At 44.1% G+C, this 15,023-nt stretch overlaps 3 protein-coding genes across 3 annotated transcripts; 2 read left to right on the top strand and 1 right to left on the bottom strand.

Annotated features, from left to right (window-relative positions):
* The first annotated feature begins 643 nt into the window (after positions 1-643).
* tefm (transcription elongation factor, mitochondrial) lies at positions 644-4,039 on the top strand. The gene is made up of 5 exons (XM_071912925.2): positions 644-766; positions 1,108-1,589; positions 2,205-2,354; positions 2,604-2,782; positions 2,991-4,039. The coding sequence occupies exons 1-5, from the start codon at positions 718-720 to the stop codon at positions 3,250-3,252; spliced, it is 1,122 nt and encodes a 373-aa protein (XP_071769026.1). The 5' UTR covers positions 644-717; the 3' UTR covers positions 3,253-4,039.
* Positions 4,040-4,041: 2 nt separating this feature from the next.
* Positions 4,042-11,482, bottom strand: atad5b (ATPase family AAA domain containing 5b). The gene is made up of 15 exons (XM_078282656.1): positions 11,437-11,482; positions 10,909-11,352; positions 10,077-10,427; positions 9,892-9,988; positions 9,701-9,783; positions 9,326-9,474; positions 7,566-7,737; positions 7,099-7,367; positions 6,892-6,985; positions 6,753-6,817; positions 6,406-6,604; positions 6,149-6,270; positions 5,279-6,117; positions 4,307-4,465; positions 4,042-4,180 (listed from the first exon to the last, which is right to left on the bottom strand). The coding sequence occupies exons 1-15, from the start codon at positions 11,480-11,482 to the stop codon at positions 4,102-4,104; spliced, it is 3,168 nt and encodes a 1,055-aa protein (XP_078138782.1). The 3' UTR covers positions 4,042-4,101.
* Positions 11,483-12,104: 622 nt separating this feature from the next.
* LOC139922408 (uncharacterized) lies at positions 12,105-14,353 on the top strand. The gene is made up of 2 exons (XM_071912926.2): positions 12,105-12,322; positions 13,019-14,353. Exons 1-2 carry the CDS (start codon positions 12,136-12,138, stop codon positions 13,993-13,995), a joined length of 1,164 nt encoding a protein of 387 aa, XP_071769027.2. The 5' UTR covers positions 12,105-12,135; the 3' UTR covers positions 13,996-14,353.
* The last annotated feature ends 670 nt before the right edge of the window (positions 14,354-15,023 follow it).

The raw sequence follows: 15,023 nt of genomic DNA on the forward strand, positions 1-15,023 counted from the left end.
TTCACTAGATTTTTCTTTTATTTGAATTTTATATCCTCACATACATTTTAGCATTTTCATTTCACTGTGATAGAAGAGAATACTTTGAATTGAGTACTTTGAATTAAGTATTTTGTTAGTTGAATAAAGTTGCCTGCTGGCATAGGACGCCTTATTCAACTTTCTATTAAGAAAAACCCAAACAATAACAACAACAACAACAAAAAAGTTCATTCACATTAGCCTATACTCATGGGTCAATAGTCTTTGAGAAAATAAGCATTGGTTTTACACAGCTACAAACACATATAAACCGATAAAAGAACAGATTCAGAAATGAAGTATTATTTTTGTTTTTTTTCCAAAGATTTATTTTTGGCATTTTTTATGCTTTATTGGACAGACACAGTGAGAGACAGGAAGGCATGGGAGAGAGACCGAGGGGAGGACATGCAGCAAAGGACCGCGGGCCGGATTCGAACCGCCTTACGCGCTCGGTGAGTCACCGGGGCGCCCAGAAATGAAGTATTATTTAACTTCGAGTACAAGTCAACTTATTTTTGTTTTAATTTAAATTTTGGAAATTACAGACAAGGAGCAAAGCCCCACTACAGAGAAATCAGTCCGGAACCAATCGCACAGGAGTCTCCGTACAACGCCGGTCGGTTGAAAAGTGTCGGACAACAACTAAAGGGCAAATCATGATGGTGTAAAGCGATTTTTTAATCCCTTTCGTAAATGATGATGTGGGTCGCCAGGCGGTTTGTGTCATCGGTCGCTCAGAGAGGTATTGTGCTGAACATGTTTTGTTTCTTACCTGCTATTTGCAGGACATGATTTTGCGACCTACGGCTGGGACATCTAACTTGCTGTGAATGCTAACTTACCCATTATTATTTTCATAATCTCATGTGCAGAAATGTAGTGGAGGGTAAACCCACCTGAACTCAGTTTACCCACCTTTTTATTTGCTTTACAGAGTTTATTCACCTTTCTAGGCTGACATAAATCTTCATGACACACGTTCATGAGTGCTTTCCAGTCATGTGCCATGGAGGACCGAGCTTTTGAAGGGTTTATTCCAACCAAACGCTAACCAGTTAGTTCCCCCTTGTATTCCTTCTGCAGGACAGTATGCGGGTCGGTCTGGCTTGTTCCGTCGTCCTCACCACGGCTGCCTCCCCGAGCTGGAGCTCCGGTATCTCCAGTGCACGTGCTGCTGGAGGAGTCGCGTGCCCGTGGCGGGCTTTGAGACCCTGAACGCCACCCTCTCCTCTTCTGTCCCATGTAAGGAGGACACCCGCTCCCTGGACGCCTGCTACACCTCGGAGCAACGAGTCGCCATCCTCCAGCTGCTTAACAACGCCACGGAGTCGGAGCTCGCGGGCGTCAAGCTCCTGCGAGGCCGCAAGTGTGTCAACATTGTGGAGTACAGGACCAAAAATGGACCGTTTAAAACTCTGGAGAGCGTGGTGAATGTGCCGCTGCTGAAACACAAAAGTGCGGTCACAGTGTTCAACTCCATTCTCAATCCGTCTAAGAAAGAGAAGAAGGTGAAGATTCAGCTGGCCAAGTTCATCAGGCCAGAGGTGGACAGATCCTGGCTGGAGGTGAGATGAAGGAAAACTTATTGGACCTAGCTCTCTCTGTGTGTGTGTGTGTGTGTGTGTGTGTGTGTGTGTGTGTGTGTGTGTGTGTGTGTGTTCTGTCCTTCCACACAGTTACAGCCCAATTGCAAAATTTACCTAATCCTTACATATGAAAATGCTTATTATAGGCTAGGATTTGAATTAGAGTGGGATGGGCTAGTGGTCGGAGAGACTGTTCTTTGACCGGAGGATGCAGCTTCAAGTGCCTGTGTAGCAAACATTAGCCCTGCTGAAGTGTCCTTGAGCAAGACATTGAATCCCTACCAGCTCCAGAGGGGCTGTTTTGTAGCTGACCCTGACCTTTGACCTCCGTGTGGAGGGGGAGAGCACATTCCCCACAGACAAATTAAAAAATAGCACATTAGTATTAGACTAGTGTTCAGGTTAGGGTATGAATCTAAATCAGTGGAATATCCTTAAGTACAGTACCAATCTCAATATGTGAGATGTAAGTTCACATCTCGACTGAATTTACCATCACCTTACCACTATAGATTCAATGTTACATCTTGCACTAATCTCATTTCAGTCTGGATATGCACCACGACCATTTGTCATGATTCTTTGTTTACTCAGGAAGCCAGTTCCATAGTGTCAATAGTGTGTGGGACTAATAAAATCGCCTGGGCACATGTGGACCGTGGCATGACAGTACTGGATTGGCAACAACTGGAATGTCCTAATTTCTTGAGGGGAACATATCAGGCTTCTGCTTACTTGAATGACGTGAGTATAAATATTATTTAGACCTCATTTATTATTATTGATAAGTTAGACACTGATCCTGAGCTTTTGTAGATAAACTTTATTTTACGACCCTTTGCTTTCTCCTGGTTTCTCCTCTGAAACCGTTGTATGGCGGCAACATCTGCATCTCTCCTAACGTTTAGACAGGCATCATGGCATGTCATTTTAGCCCATATTCAGTTGCTCTGATAGCTTGTAATGTGTTTTTTGATTTTGTTCCGCCGACAGGTCTCGTCAGTCGTGTCACTCCTTCCCTCAACTGACTTCTACATAGTGGAGAAGCCCTCCATCTCGGTCCAGAATACCACTCTGTTCCCTGTCATGGCTCACATGCGGACAGTGGAGGCCATGCTGTTTGCCCTGCTGGAGCCCAGGAACTCCCAGCCGGAGTCCAACATCCCTCCCAGGTGAAAAAAGAAAAAAAGAAGTGTTTCATATCAACATTTGGGTATGTTTTCAACATTAAAAGGCACCAAAATACTGTGCCAAAACATACAACATGCATACCAAATGTTTGGACTTCATTTTTTCTGCATCCTGCTTGATAGAGGAATCTTATTTTGTATATTAATCCCTGAACAGACACAAAACTAAAATTCCCTCCTTCCTTTGCAGGGTTCTGAACATGATGCGTATCGCCGTGGGACGCCACTTCGGACTGATGGTGGGTGAGTCGCGGACCAGCGGGGCGCAGGCGGTGCGGCAGATGATGACCGAGTCGGTGACGCAGAAGCTTCCCCGGCTAAACTTCCCCCAAGAGCTGCTGGTGAAGTACAGGAACTCCTTCCAGATGGGCCGAGGAAGAGGAGGGGAGGAACTGTGCGACGCGCTGCTTCAGGCCGTGGCCTTCTTCGAGCTGCTCAGTGATTCCAGTTAGTCGGCAGGTGGATTGATTTTAATGGACAAGCAGGGGTGGCGTTTGAACCCTTTTGTTTAAGAAGATTTTCACCACATGCCTGAACACGGCAAAAAGCCTCTCCCACACCACCAGAGTGAATGCACCAAATATTCTGTTGGAAGGCAGTGGCGAACAAGTCATGGATTCTAGTGACACTGTGGGTAATGGTTAAAAAAAACAACTATTTGTCTTTTTGAGGCTCGGTGATGGTTGATTGTGCATTTAAAGTGATGACTATTCTTGTAGGTTTGCGACAGAAAACACTCAAACTGTTCTTTGGGGCTACTGAGCCGAAGGGTTTCTATACTGTTTGTTATTTCTGCTGTCATTCAGAGACGGAACCTGGACAATAGCCTCAAAGTAATAGCTGGCTGCTCTCTTCTGTCTGTCTAGTGAGGATTTCCACTCCTGGTGCTGCTGTGTGTAGAGAAGGTCTATGGATTATGTGACAACTCGGTCTTTTACAAGAATGATAAAAAATCAAGCTGGTTTCACCAGCAATCCATGTCTGTTCCTGAACAAGTGAGCTATTTTGCATACCTGTAACCCAGAAATACCTCTTAGAATTTCACACAGGAATCAAGAAAATGTACGAAAATAAAGTTTTTTATTTACTCTTCATGGTCGCACTTGTACGTAAATAAAATAGGATTTCACATCTTAACCGTATCGATTCTGAATTCATGTGATATAAGTAGTCAGTTCTTTCTGATGCAATTGACAGCATTTGATGCACTGTAAAATAAATATTGATCAGTCAATGAGAAGTGTAACTGAGGTAAGGTAATGAGTATCGTTAGGTTTCTACCATCTTGTCCATACTGCTCTCTATGAGAAATCTTCTGCCAGGAGTTGAAGAGTTGACTTGGAGAGGCCCAGGTGAACGCTGCTCAAGTAGTTCAGAAACCTGGTACACAAAAACAGAGTGACAAATCATTTGAATTAGTTGAATCATTCTCGATTATTCACTATTTGAAGTGAAGACAGTCAACTTCCTCAACTCCTCGAATCTGTTTTATCTTCTCCGGCCCACCTGATTGGCTCCTTTCCCTGCTGCTGTGCCCTATCAGAGCGGCAGATGAAGCGGAGGACCGGCATGTAGTCAACACTGACAGCCTGTCTGTTCCCCAGCAGGCTGAAGGACCGGCTACTGAGGACCGTCCTGCTCAGCTCAAACCTCCGCTGGGCCACACTGGAGGGACATGTGGGGATGTTATATATAGTGATGCCCCATTAGAAAACACAAGGCTTTCAAAAAGGTTGTTTTATGACATTTCTGCTTCATCAGGTAGTTACAGTGCCAAATTAATATATCCAGGGTTCCCATGGGCCTACAAAATCCTTGAAAGTTTGTGGATAAAACAAAAATGTTTTTGAAAATGAATTGAAGGCACTGAAAGTACTTGATTTAAAAACAAATCAAATATAGCACCCACATTCATTGACATGCCTCAGCTCTGAGCCTCTTTGCATCCGAGGACCAACACTTCAAATCCCACTGATGGAGATTTGTGTTGATAGAGCAGCAGTGCTCGGTTTTAAAATGAATGATTGCACCTTGATTTCTTGAATTGACAAGATCATGAGTAAAAGATGAGGCCTCTACGGTGTCTAATTTTGACCAATGTCATGTCTTACCCCAAAGTCAATGTAGTAACTCCTTGAATCTCACCAAACAAGGCCTTGAAAGTCATTGAAAAATTCTTTGAATTTTATGTTCAAGTGCATGTGGGTACCCTGTATATCAAAGGGAAATCTTACTTAGTCTGCTTAGCCACTAGAATGCACCAGAAAATCGTAATCATGTTGTGAATACGCTGCATCCAGTTTTGAAGACCTAGGGTATCAGTCCAGATTAGATAACTGAAATGTTGGGCATCTTAACTGGCTAGGCTGCTATATCAAAACACAATACCCACACCAATCATGTAACAGACTGAAATGCCAGACAAACAGTCAACAATCTCACTCAGTACTTCAAAGTTGAGATAGAGAATACACTCACCTTGGCGCACACAGAGGGTAGAAACTACAGCTGAGTCTCTGTCTGTGGGATGAGACGGGAAGTGTGAGTCTCTCCACCAGCCCGTCCCACCTCTGTTCCCCCAGGTCCTGTCTGCACCTCTGGGCTTCAGTCCACACCTCAGACACCCTCCAGCAGCACCTGTGAAAGCCGAGGCCCTCGGCAGCCGCCTGAATCTCCTGCAGCCTCTCTTGGCCGCAACTCCCGTCTTCCCCTTCTCTCATCTCATCCAACAAGCCGTCCTTGATCTCTGCTCCCGTCCAGACAAACCGCTCCGACACAAGTGGCTCTGCAGCTGGCGTCGTGGCGTCGAGGCACGACATGAGGTCCATGAATTCGGTTAAGGCATCCAGACAGCGGGTTGCCAGTTTGGCTGCGTTTGGTTCAGTCTTGTTATTTGAACCTGGAGCTCTCAAATTCGTCCCCTTCAATGATAACGAGGTTCTGTGTGGTTTGAGCGTCAAACTGGAGGTAGTATATTTCCTTCTGCTAAGCCTGGAGACGTTCCTAACCGAGATGCTGTTGGTTGCTGCTGCCTTTACGTTAACATCCCCGTCCGGTTGGTGGATGCGAGGATGGATGTCAGGGGGTGTCGGCTCACTCTGCAGCCCAGAGCAAGTCACCTCATCTGGGTAGAGGGACGGGGTTCCCTGGGCCTTGATGGGCAGAGGAAGAAGGAGCTCCAGGTTGCAGTACAGCAGAGGTACGGCTCTTCTCCAGCTCTCAGACAGGAAGTTCACAAGCTTGTTCATGTCCGGTTCAGTCCAGGACTCACACTGAAGAATCAAAGACAGAAGATATTGGAAAAATAAGGGAAAAAGGTTAAGTTCATATACAGTAGGTGATGATAATGTCACTACTTGCCTTCAGAAGGTTCAGTAGATTAGGTCGGGTCACAGTGTGGAGACCCAGCATGCTGGCAGTGCAGGGAATGTAGGAATCTGAACCGTCTTCCCCTTCAGTAACATTTGACCCTAGAAATAAAATCAAATGAACAAATTCATGCAAATCTGTTCTGGTAGTGTCAAGAATATCGCAGCTAAATCCTATGGTGGGAGTTTTCTTCACATTCAGTTCTTTTTAACTGATACATATTTAGAGTGACTTACAATGTACACTACTGGGTTCCTTAGGCAGGACTCCCCTCTGAGATGCCCGCCTCCCACCACTGTGCGCCCAGAGCTGGAGCTGGAGCAGGCAGCGCCTCACGTCTCCTCGGGACAGCCTGAGGAGACCGCTGACATCATCCAGCTCCAGCCTCACATCCTCAGCCAGACACACCAGCTGCAGGTAACTGCACACGTTCACCTGGGAACAGAGAAGTTTGGGAAACAATTTCTGCACTCTGAGGAGATCTTCTTGCCTGTGTGGGGAGCCAATAAGCACCAGAGCGTACAGGTTTCAATTAGACTCATGGCACAAACCTACAGGAAAGATGGAGAGTGGCTTGACTTACCGCTGAAGGCGTTTTGAAAATGATTTCTACCAAGTTGCCGTCAAATCTCTCTCTGAAGGAGGGATCTAAGGAAGACATTTTTGCATCAAACCTTGTCTTAATTCTAATATATTCTCAGTTACAAACTGTGTGTGTTTACCATTGGTGGTCAGAATGACGGGCCTTTTGGTGGTCGCCATGAACGTCTTGATGGCTGCGAGGAATCCGACATCATCATCAAATATGACATCAACCTGTGGGAAATGACAAATAGATCAACCCACACCTGACATGGTTGATGGACAGTTACCGCCCCTTAACAGCCAGTAAAACACAGCTCACAGTATACAGCTGCCAAATGGTTCACCTCCTCAAACAGGATGAGCGATGTGGCCGTCTTCTTGCTCTGCGACACTGTTCCACCGCAGCCTGGTGATGACGGGTTGGATAATTTCTCGCTGTCTGGCTTCTCGGATGATGACAGGCCACCGGAGAGTAAGTTGTCTGCTTTGGCCTTCATCTTGAAGAAGCTGGCCAAAGTAACTGTGGCAGGATTAGGCTTTCCTTTGGGGCCAAGTTTCTGCCCCGGTCTCTTTTTTGAGGTGGAGATGACATTTACGGGAGACGCAGTTTTTCCTGTTGAAGGAAAGGTTGAAATAATACAGTTCCTTCCAATATATGTTCATATTACACGGAACATTAAAAGAAGCCTCTCGTCCTGTCTAACCTTGTAAATTCTACCATTTCTTATTCAGCCTTCTCGTAAAACCTCGTCAACGCAGAACTAGAAGAGAACTTGTATGATTATGTGAATTTCAATGAAGCCTCACTTACCAGGTAAAGTGTCAGGTTTGGGTGAGCAGCTGCTGGTGTTGTAGTTGTTGAAGTAAGCCGGTTTGAGGGGGTCTTTCCCCGACGTCTCCACTAGGTGGGACTGGGTAGCCTCCTTCAGCTGGGACAGGAGGTGGCGGCCGCTGCGCTGGGAGGAGCAGTTCACCTCAAACACCTTTCAGAGTGGATGCAGGGTTTGAGGGGGAAGGAAAACAGGACTTAAAGGATTATTCCTGTCGTTTTGGTGTGATGTTCAGATGGTTCTTTGGCCTGAGAGTAGTCTAAGAACCCGGTGAAACTGGAAAATGCATGAACTGTTCCTCTGGTAGAAGCCACACAAACATCAGCAAATATTAGCCACTGTTACTTCTGATGAAAAATTACATAAATGTCAAAGTTGACCCTATGGCTTGCATTCATTTAGAATTTGCTGGGGGTAATTACTGTTTTTTGTTACTACTGACACAGAGCCAAATTACCTTTGAGGCTAAAGAGTCACCTGAAGATCAGAATTGATCCTTTTAGAGAACAGATCTATATAATAACAGATCTATATATTATATAAGAGCAGAGATGGAAATGCAGTCAGTGAATTGTGTATTTCTGAGTAGGCTAGAGCAAATGTATCTCACATGTCAGAATCTGAATGGGATCTAATGGAAAATAAACACTGCATGTTGTGTCAGGGCAGAAAAAACATCTGACATGTTACTTTTTACAGTCTATGGTTACATCATATGTCTGTGAATCATATGACAAACAACAGCATGTAGCTGTAGGGCACATCTGCTAATTTACTTGACGAAACGCGCTTAGTCATACTGTCAGTGGTGAACACACTGACGCCAACACAGGCTGATGAGTGAATCACTTTATACTGCATGTAGAGCCATGCTGCTCACCCAACAGCTTTATACTACATGGTGTACAGCTTTAAATGGTTTTCATTTTATAATTAGTTATTGAGCTAGGATCATGTATCATTAATTAATATAATAATTAATATAATACTGAATTATATTGGTTTGCAAATATATAAGTATATCATATATCAATATCAATATATCATATATTTTATTAAAATCAGATATCAGCCAGTCAGTGTCGTCCACCTCATATGTGATGCAGTTTGTTCTGATTACAAATTTACTGCATAGCCCTTAACCTAATGCCACATTTCTAATTCTAATATAACATTTATTATTATTCTGGTTTTCAATGGAGAGTTTTAGTGTCCCGTGGTCTAAATTAGTGGTTCTCAACATGGGGTCCGGGGACCACCAGGGGTCCTTGAGGGGGTTCCAGAGGGTCCCCAGCAAATTGATCAATTGTTAACCTTCATTATTTAATTGACAAGAAGTTAACACAGTTAGAGAATGTAGAAGAATGACTGTTTTGATCATAGTTTCACTGTTATCTCTCTGCCTACAATACAGATAGTCATGAGATTCTTGACAAAATCATATCTAACAATAAAAATATTCTCAGATTTGGGTTTGAGAGGCAAAATCTCATCAAATGGGGGTCCGTGGCTCTAATGTGGACTACATTAGAGTCGTTGATATGAAAAAGGTTGAGAATCACTGGTCTAAATGCTGCTGAAGAGGCTTTTCCACCCTGTCAAGAATAACATTCTGTGGGAAACAATGAACACTTTCTGGCATGAAAATAGTCAACTTAAAGATATTGAATATAGGCAGAAAATATCAGCCTTCAGCAGCTTCGATTAAGAAGATCTCGGTATCGACAATCAAAACCCCAACCTTGAAGCCCAGCTCCTGAGCGCAGGCGTACACCGAGGCGGTCTTGCCAGCTCCTGTGGGTCCTGTGATCAGCATGGTGTTACGCGGCGGCTCCTCTCTCTCCTCCTCCGACCCGGCCTCACCCTGGAAGTCCCCGCAGTCCCATGAGTCTGCACGGGACGACAGTCAATTAGCAGGGCTTTTGAAACCTTTTCAACTCCAGACCCACACACTGCAAACCCCGGGCCCTAAGGCTCATTAAAATAAAACTCTTGTCATGTGGTTACCCAGAAGAGACAGTGTGACACATTTTTGGTCATGGCTCATAAGAAACTTTAATAAAATGTTGACCCCCTTAGCAGTTAGTATGGGAAAAGGAGACAAATTAGTCCATACTGTTGCTGTTTTCTTCATGTTTCCTTTCCTCCTCTTTTCTTCTCTCATCACAGTCGGCTCGCAGTTTCCATTTCTTTAACCAACTGCATTCCAAAGACAAATCAAATCAACAAACTAGCAGCTAAGCTCATACTGATTTCAAGCCCAATGATATCAGTGAAGAGGTGAGAACGCTATTCGTATAAAATCACCTGTGGAGTTTATTCACTGAGGCGGTGTTGCCAATGACCTCACTTGAATGCTGGGGGCTGTACTTTTCTGTCCAGAGCTCATCCTCAATACTGGAATCTGGACCAGAGAAAGGCACATTGTTAATTTCCTGTTATTAAAAGGGACATAAAAACCTGTGATAGGAATAAAACAACAGAATCCTCACCTCTCTGGACACTGTGGGAGGATAGGAGCGACCGGCTGTCTGATTCTGTACAACTTGTCGGTTCAGATTTCAGCTCATGGTCGCTCTCCCTTTGCTGCTTCAGTCTGTGAGTGCGGCTCAGCCTGCTTCCTCTGGGCTGCCTCTTAGCCGGGGGAACTGTATTTCCCTGCACATCTTGTGCTGACGGGGGACAATGACCTGAAAGACCGGCCTTCTCCTCCGCAGCAGCGAGGCTGGACCTCTGACGCTTGGATACCTTGTCAGAGGCGTCTCTTTCACTTCCTCGTTTCCTTTTTTCTCTTAAGTGGTTATGTGGGAGTTGTGGGGCGTTCGGACATGACGGTTTCTCTCCTTTGGAAAAGAAAGAGACATTAAAGAGAGTAACTATACACCAAACTCAAATCTGTGTAAAGCCTGACATCTAAAAGGTAGAAAACATGCTACTGATCTGTCCATCTGCTATTGGCTGGTCTTTGGTGCCAGGTGATGTCACCACCTGTTGTACTCAAGGCGGTGACATCAATTGGCAGTTGGCACCAAAGATCAGCCAATAGCAGATGCCGATGCAGGTTTGGGTTTGGTGTTTAGTTACTGTTTAATGGCTATGGCAACACACTTTCATTGGATACTGAAGGTGAAATATGATATTGATATTATGACCTGGACCCCGCTGTATGTGTGAATATGTGTGAGTGAATATAAAACTGAACCTGCAGCACAGCAGTGATCCAGTGGTAAATATGTAGCTGTCATTAGAATAAATGAGTAGGGGGGTTAATAACAGAAGGATGCTCCATCTCACCTGATGATTCAGACTCTTCTAGGCTTCCACCACCTTTCTTCTGCAGAGTGCGGAACACTCTTCTGACTGGAAATGCTGGGTGAGACGCTCTGATTTCCTGTAGGCAGCTGAGTCGAGCTGAGGCCGACAACTGGCCTCTCCAGCTGGACAGAACGGACTCCTTTCTCTCCGCCAGGTGAGAAACTGAACATGTGGGTGGCGGTAACCGCTGCTGACTTTCCCCCAATTGCAAATCATTGCTCTGAAGAGTGGTGGCTGATTTTTGCAGCAGTGTCTGCTTCTTTAAGGACTGACCAAGCTCTCCTTTACCCCTGCTGTGCTGGGTTGTACGCAAGAAAATGGGAGCAATTTTGATGTCTGGTGTGTAACAACTCCTCTCCTCCCACAGTGGTTGATCTTTTCGGGTGGTGATGAATGCAGCAGCATCTGATCCATCTGTGTCCTCTTCTGTGTCTTCTTCCACCACCAGCAGGGCTGAAAAATCAGAGCAGCTTGGCTCTGATAAGACTATTACATCAGTTAGTGCGCGGTCTTTGCTTGGGCAAGCTCTAACCTTACATGTTTTGCTCCGTTTGAGTTTGTTTCGCACTGCAAACGACTCCATATTCGAAGACACTCCGCTGGCATTTTGAATTTGCCGCTCGCTTGTCATGCATGGGTTCCTTACGTGCGTTGTAGTTGTGCGACGTGAAATTTAGTCAGGTATTCATCTTTGGAGGCAAGTGTCAGTGCCTTCGCCTTCCCTGTGCGTGGTCCCATGAGTTTTAAAGTCAGTTAATAGTAAAACAAAACAAACAAATATATACACAAAGTCAACAGATTAACGTCATTCACACAAATTCCTAACATTTCGGTGTTACGTCGTAAACAGTCCGGCGTCTTTCTAGTGACGTATACAACGTGCGCCGGTGTAGCCAAAGATTGTGTATTTAGAGACAGCAAGTGCTCTCCTGCAATTTTGCCGGCATAGACGACATAAGCATACATACCTGAAACAACGTTGTTTTTCCTCAAAAACTACACATCACAAAAACGTGAGTTGTGTATCTGCATGTTAACGATACTTTAAATTCGGTTCAAGTGAATTTTACATGTTTAAAACGGAAGATATCTGAAAACAGTAGGCCGCAGACTCTGGGCGTATGTGGTACCCGGAAATAAGGGCAGATTGAGAGCTCTTCGTTCTTCGCACTCTCTAAATGTAGCCGCAGCCATTGCATTTTAGCTACCGAGCTACAAGCTAGCTAAGTTGCGAAAATGTCTAAAATAGAGATGCTGAGAGAGTTTGTCAGCAGGCGGCTCGTAGCTGCTGCAGAGGAGATATGTGGAGTCTTTGAAAGAACTATCGCAGAATATGAGGAAGAGGCGACCCGCTCCAAACAGGAGATCGACCACCAGCGGAAAGTGCTGGACATCATACTGAAGGAGAGGTTACATGGTGCAGGTTGGTGAATATTATATTGTGTTCCTAACTAGCTTAATGACTGGTTTAAGTTAAGTCATTCAGTTGATATGATAGATACATTGGGTAGTCATAAGGCAATTAAAAAATAATTGAAACTAGTGAAGGTGCATGTCTACCTGTCAGGGTTGGGGCCATTCATGAATTGAATTGAGAATGCATGGTAAATTCCAGTTCAATTCCTGGAGTTGGAATTGGAATTGGAATTGCCCAGCACTAAGGAAACAGAATTGGAATTGAATTGGAATGACAAGAAACAGAATTGAATTCCATGAAATTCCACTTCTAAGACAGGTTGTATTGACTTGCTAAACATAAATCAAACACAAAAGACAGTTAAACAAATCAAATACATTCACTCATAATGTATGTATTACGATTACATGTCATGCACCTGAAAGGAACCTTTAACATTTTAGGATATTCAGTATTGATAATATATAACTCTATGTGTAATCTCAGATATGTGGTAAGAAAAAAACAAAAAACATGGAATTTCACAGAATTGCATTGAACTTGAACTTCCTGAAATTCCAATTCTGTTTTCTGTAGGTTTTTTGAAATTCCAGTTCAGTTGAAGTTAATATGAATTGACCCCAACCCTGCTACCTGTTTGTTTTGAATCTTCGATCAAGATTGTAGCTGGTTAACATGTTCTCTTCTTGACTGTACGTCCAGATCCTACCTGTCAACCAAATGTGAGCTACAAGCAGCTTCAAACACAGCAGGAGGAGGCTGAAGGCGTCAAGTGTTCGGTGCCTCCTACAGTACCAGCTTCTGCCTGTGTAAAAAGTGAATGCCATCCACCTCAAACATCACTTCTTCATCGTACCCAAACCATGGACTACACAGCATCAAGTGACCAGAGGGAGTCTGACGGCGATGGCAGTGGAGCATCAGAAGCAACCAGTGACCATCAGGCCTTCTCTCCATGCTGTTCTATAGCTGAAAATGAAGAGAACAGCAGGAGTGTCTGTTTTCAAGAGAGTGCAGGAGCCCAGTCAAGTTTTATGACACAAACGTTGCCTCTGTGCACGGAGGTGGAAGTCTACCTTTGCGGCACGTGCGGCAAAGAGATCGAGCAGCGTACGGACGAGAGGGAGAAACCATACAGCTGCAGGGGATGTAGCGAAGTCCTCAACCAAACCACAGCTCCTCTCCGAGAGCCGTTCACTGAAGAGAGCGGTGCGGGAGACACCAGCGTCCAAACAGGAGAGAAGAGAGCGTGCAACGCCGACAACTGGAAATCGAATAAGCGCAAAAGACTGAGGAGTTTGGGCCAGAGCTACGTCAATTCTAAAAACGTCTTGGTGCCAGGAAGAAGACTGAAGGAGAAAAACTGCCTGTCCTGTCGCTTCAAGTGCAGCGTGAACATCCCCGAGTCCGAGAGAGAAAAGATCTTCGCACACTTTTGGGGAATGGGAGACTCCGCCAAGCAGAAAAGCTTCATCATCGACCATGTTCTGAAAAGAGACAAAAGGAGACAGACGACTGACGGAGATTCGAGGAGGCAGAACAGTTTAGAGTATTTCTTGTCTTTAGAGGGAAGACAGATTAGAGTGTGCAAAGACTTCTTTCTGAAGACGCTCGATGTGTCTGGGAAGTTTGCGCGGACGGCGTGTGTCTCCAGAGAACAACATAAGAATATTAACTAACATTTCAATTGGCGTCTTGGTCATATTCAGTGGTGCCTTTTTTTTATGTGGACATTTATTTGAAAAAGCAGACAGATCTAATGTACAGGAGTGTACATTAGGAAGACCGGATCTCAATCACTGTGGCAAGGCACAGCGATGCACCTTCAGTTTGCTCACATATTGACATGAATGTCAAACAAAATGATCACATTTACTTAAGCTTCATTAGAATTCAGTTTACATCTAAGCATTTTCTATCTAATCAGGGTTCCCACACCTTTTTCACTGATGAAAATCCAAAACGTTTCCATGACTTCTCCACAACAATGCTCTTCAGGCAAGCTTTGTGCTTGAACCACTTTTTTGCATTCAAGGTACTTCCTATCTGTTTATTTTTGGATTTTTCAAGTGTCCATGGCCAAGTTGTAATGAGATTGAATTTAAAAAGTAACCGTCAACTACACTAACTTTAAGCATTACTTTGTTTTTCATTTAAAACCAAGAATTATATTCTTTTCATTCTGTCAAAAAACAGTAAGCAACCAACAGTATTTTCCCCCCAACAGGTCTAGCCAGCTACTGCTTTTGTGACATTTGACAGTAATCAAGAAAAAAAAATCATTAACTTCACAAATGAGATTTCATGACTTTTCCAAAACTCATCATTTTTCATAAATTCACCAGGCCTGGAAAATACAATTTTATAATTCCATGACTTGTTCTTTGAGTGTGGGAACGCTGTCTAATTCAGTTTGTGCCAAGTACAGCAGTTCATCTTTTGCTGGTCTTCTTGTTTCACATTGTCAACCAAAGAATAATTTGGTGTATCTGGGAATTCAGTTATTTTGTTGCTGCAAAAAATATATTCCTCTCTACAGCAGTATGTTTATAACTCCTTGTTGGATTTATTGCCTGTGTTTATTTACCAATGGAGGTTTTAGTGGCCAGTATTGTTGGAACTGGGCTAGTATAAAACTGGACTCACTAGCCAGAGAGCATGATGGACAGGGTGTAATGAGTAAAATCTCTACGTTCCCTTCCTGTTT

The sequence above is a fragment of the Centroberyx gerrardi genome, chromosome 3 (genome assembly GCF_048128805.1).
Source record: "Centroberyx gerrardi isolate f3 chromosome 3, fCenGer3.hap1.cur.20231027, whole genome shotgun sequence".
In the NCBI taxonomy this organism is placed as follows: domain Eukaryota; kingdom Metazoa; phylum Chordata; class Actinopteri; order Beryciformes; family Berycidae; genus Centroberyx; species Centroberyx gerrardi.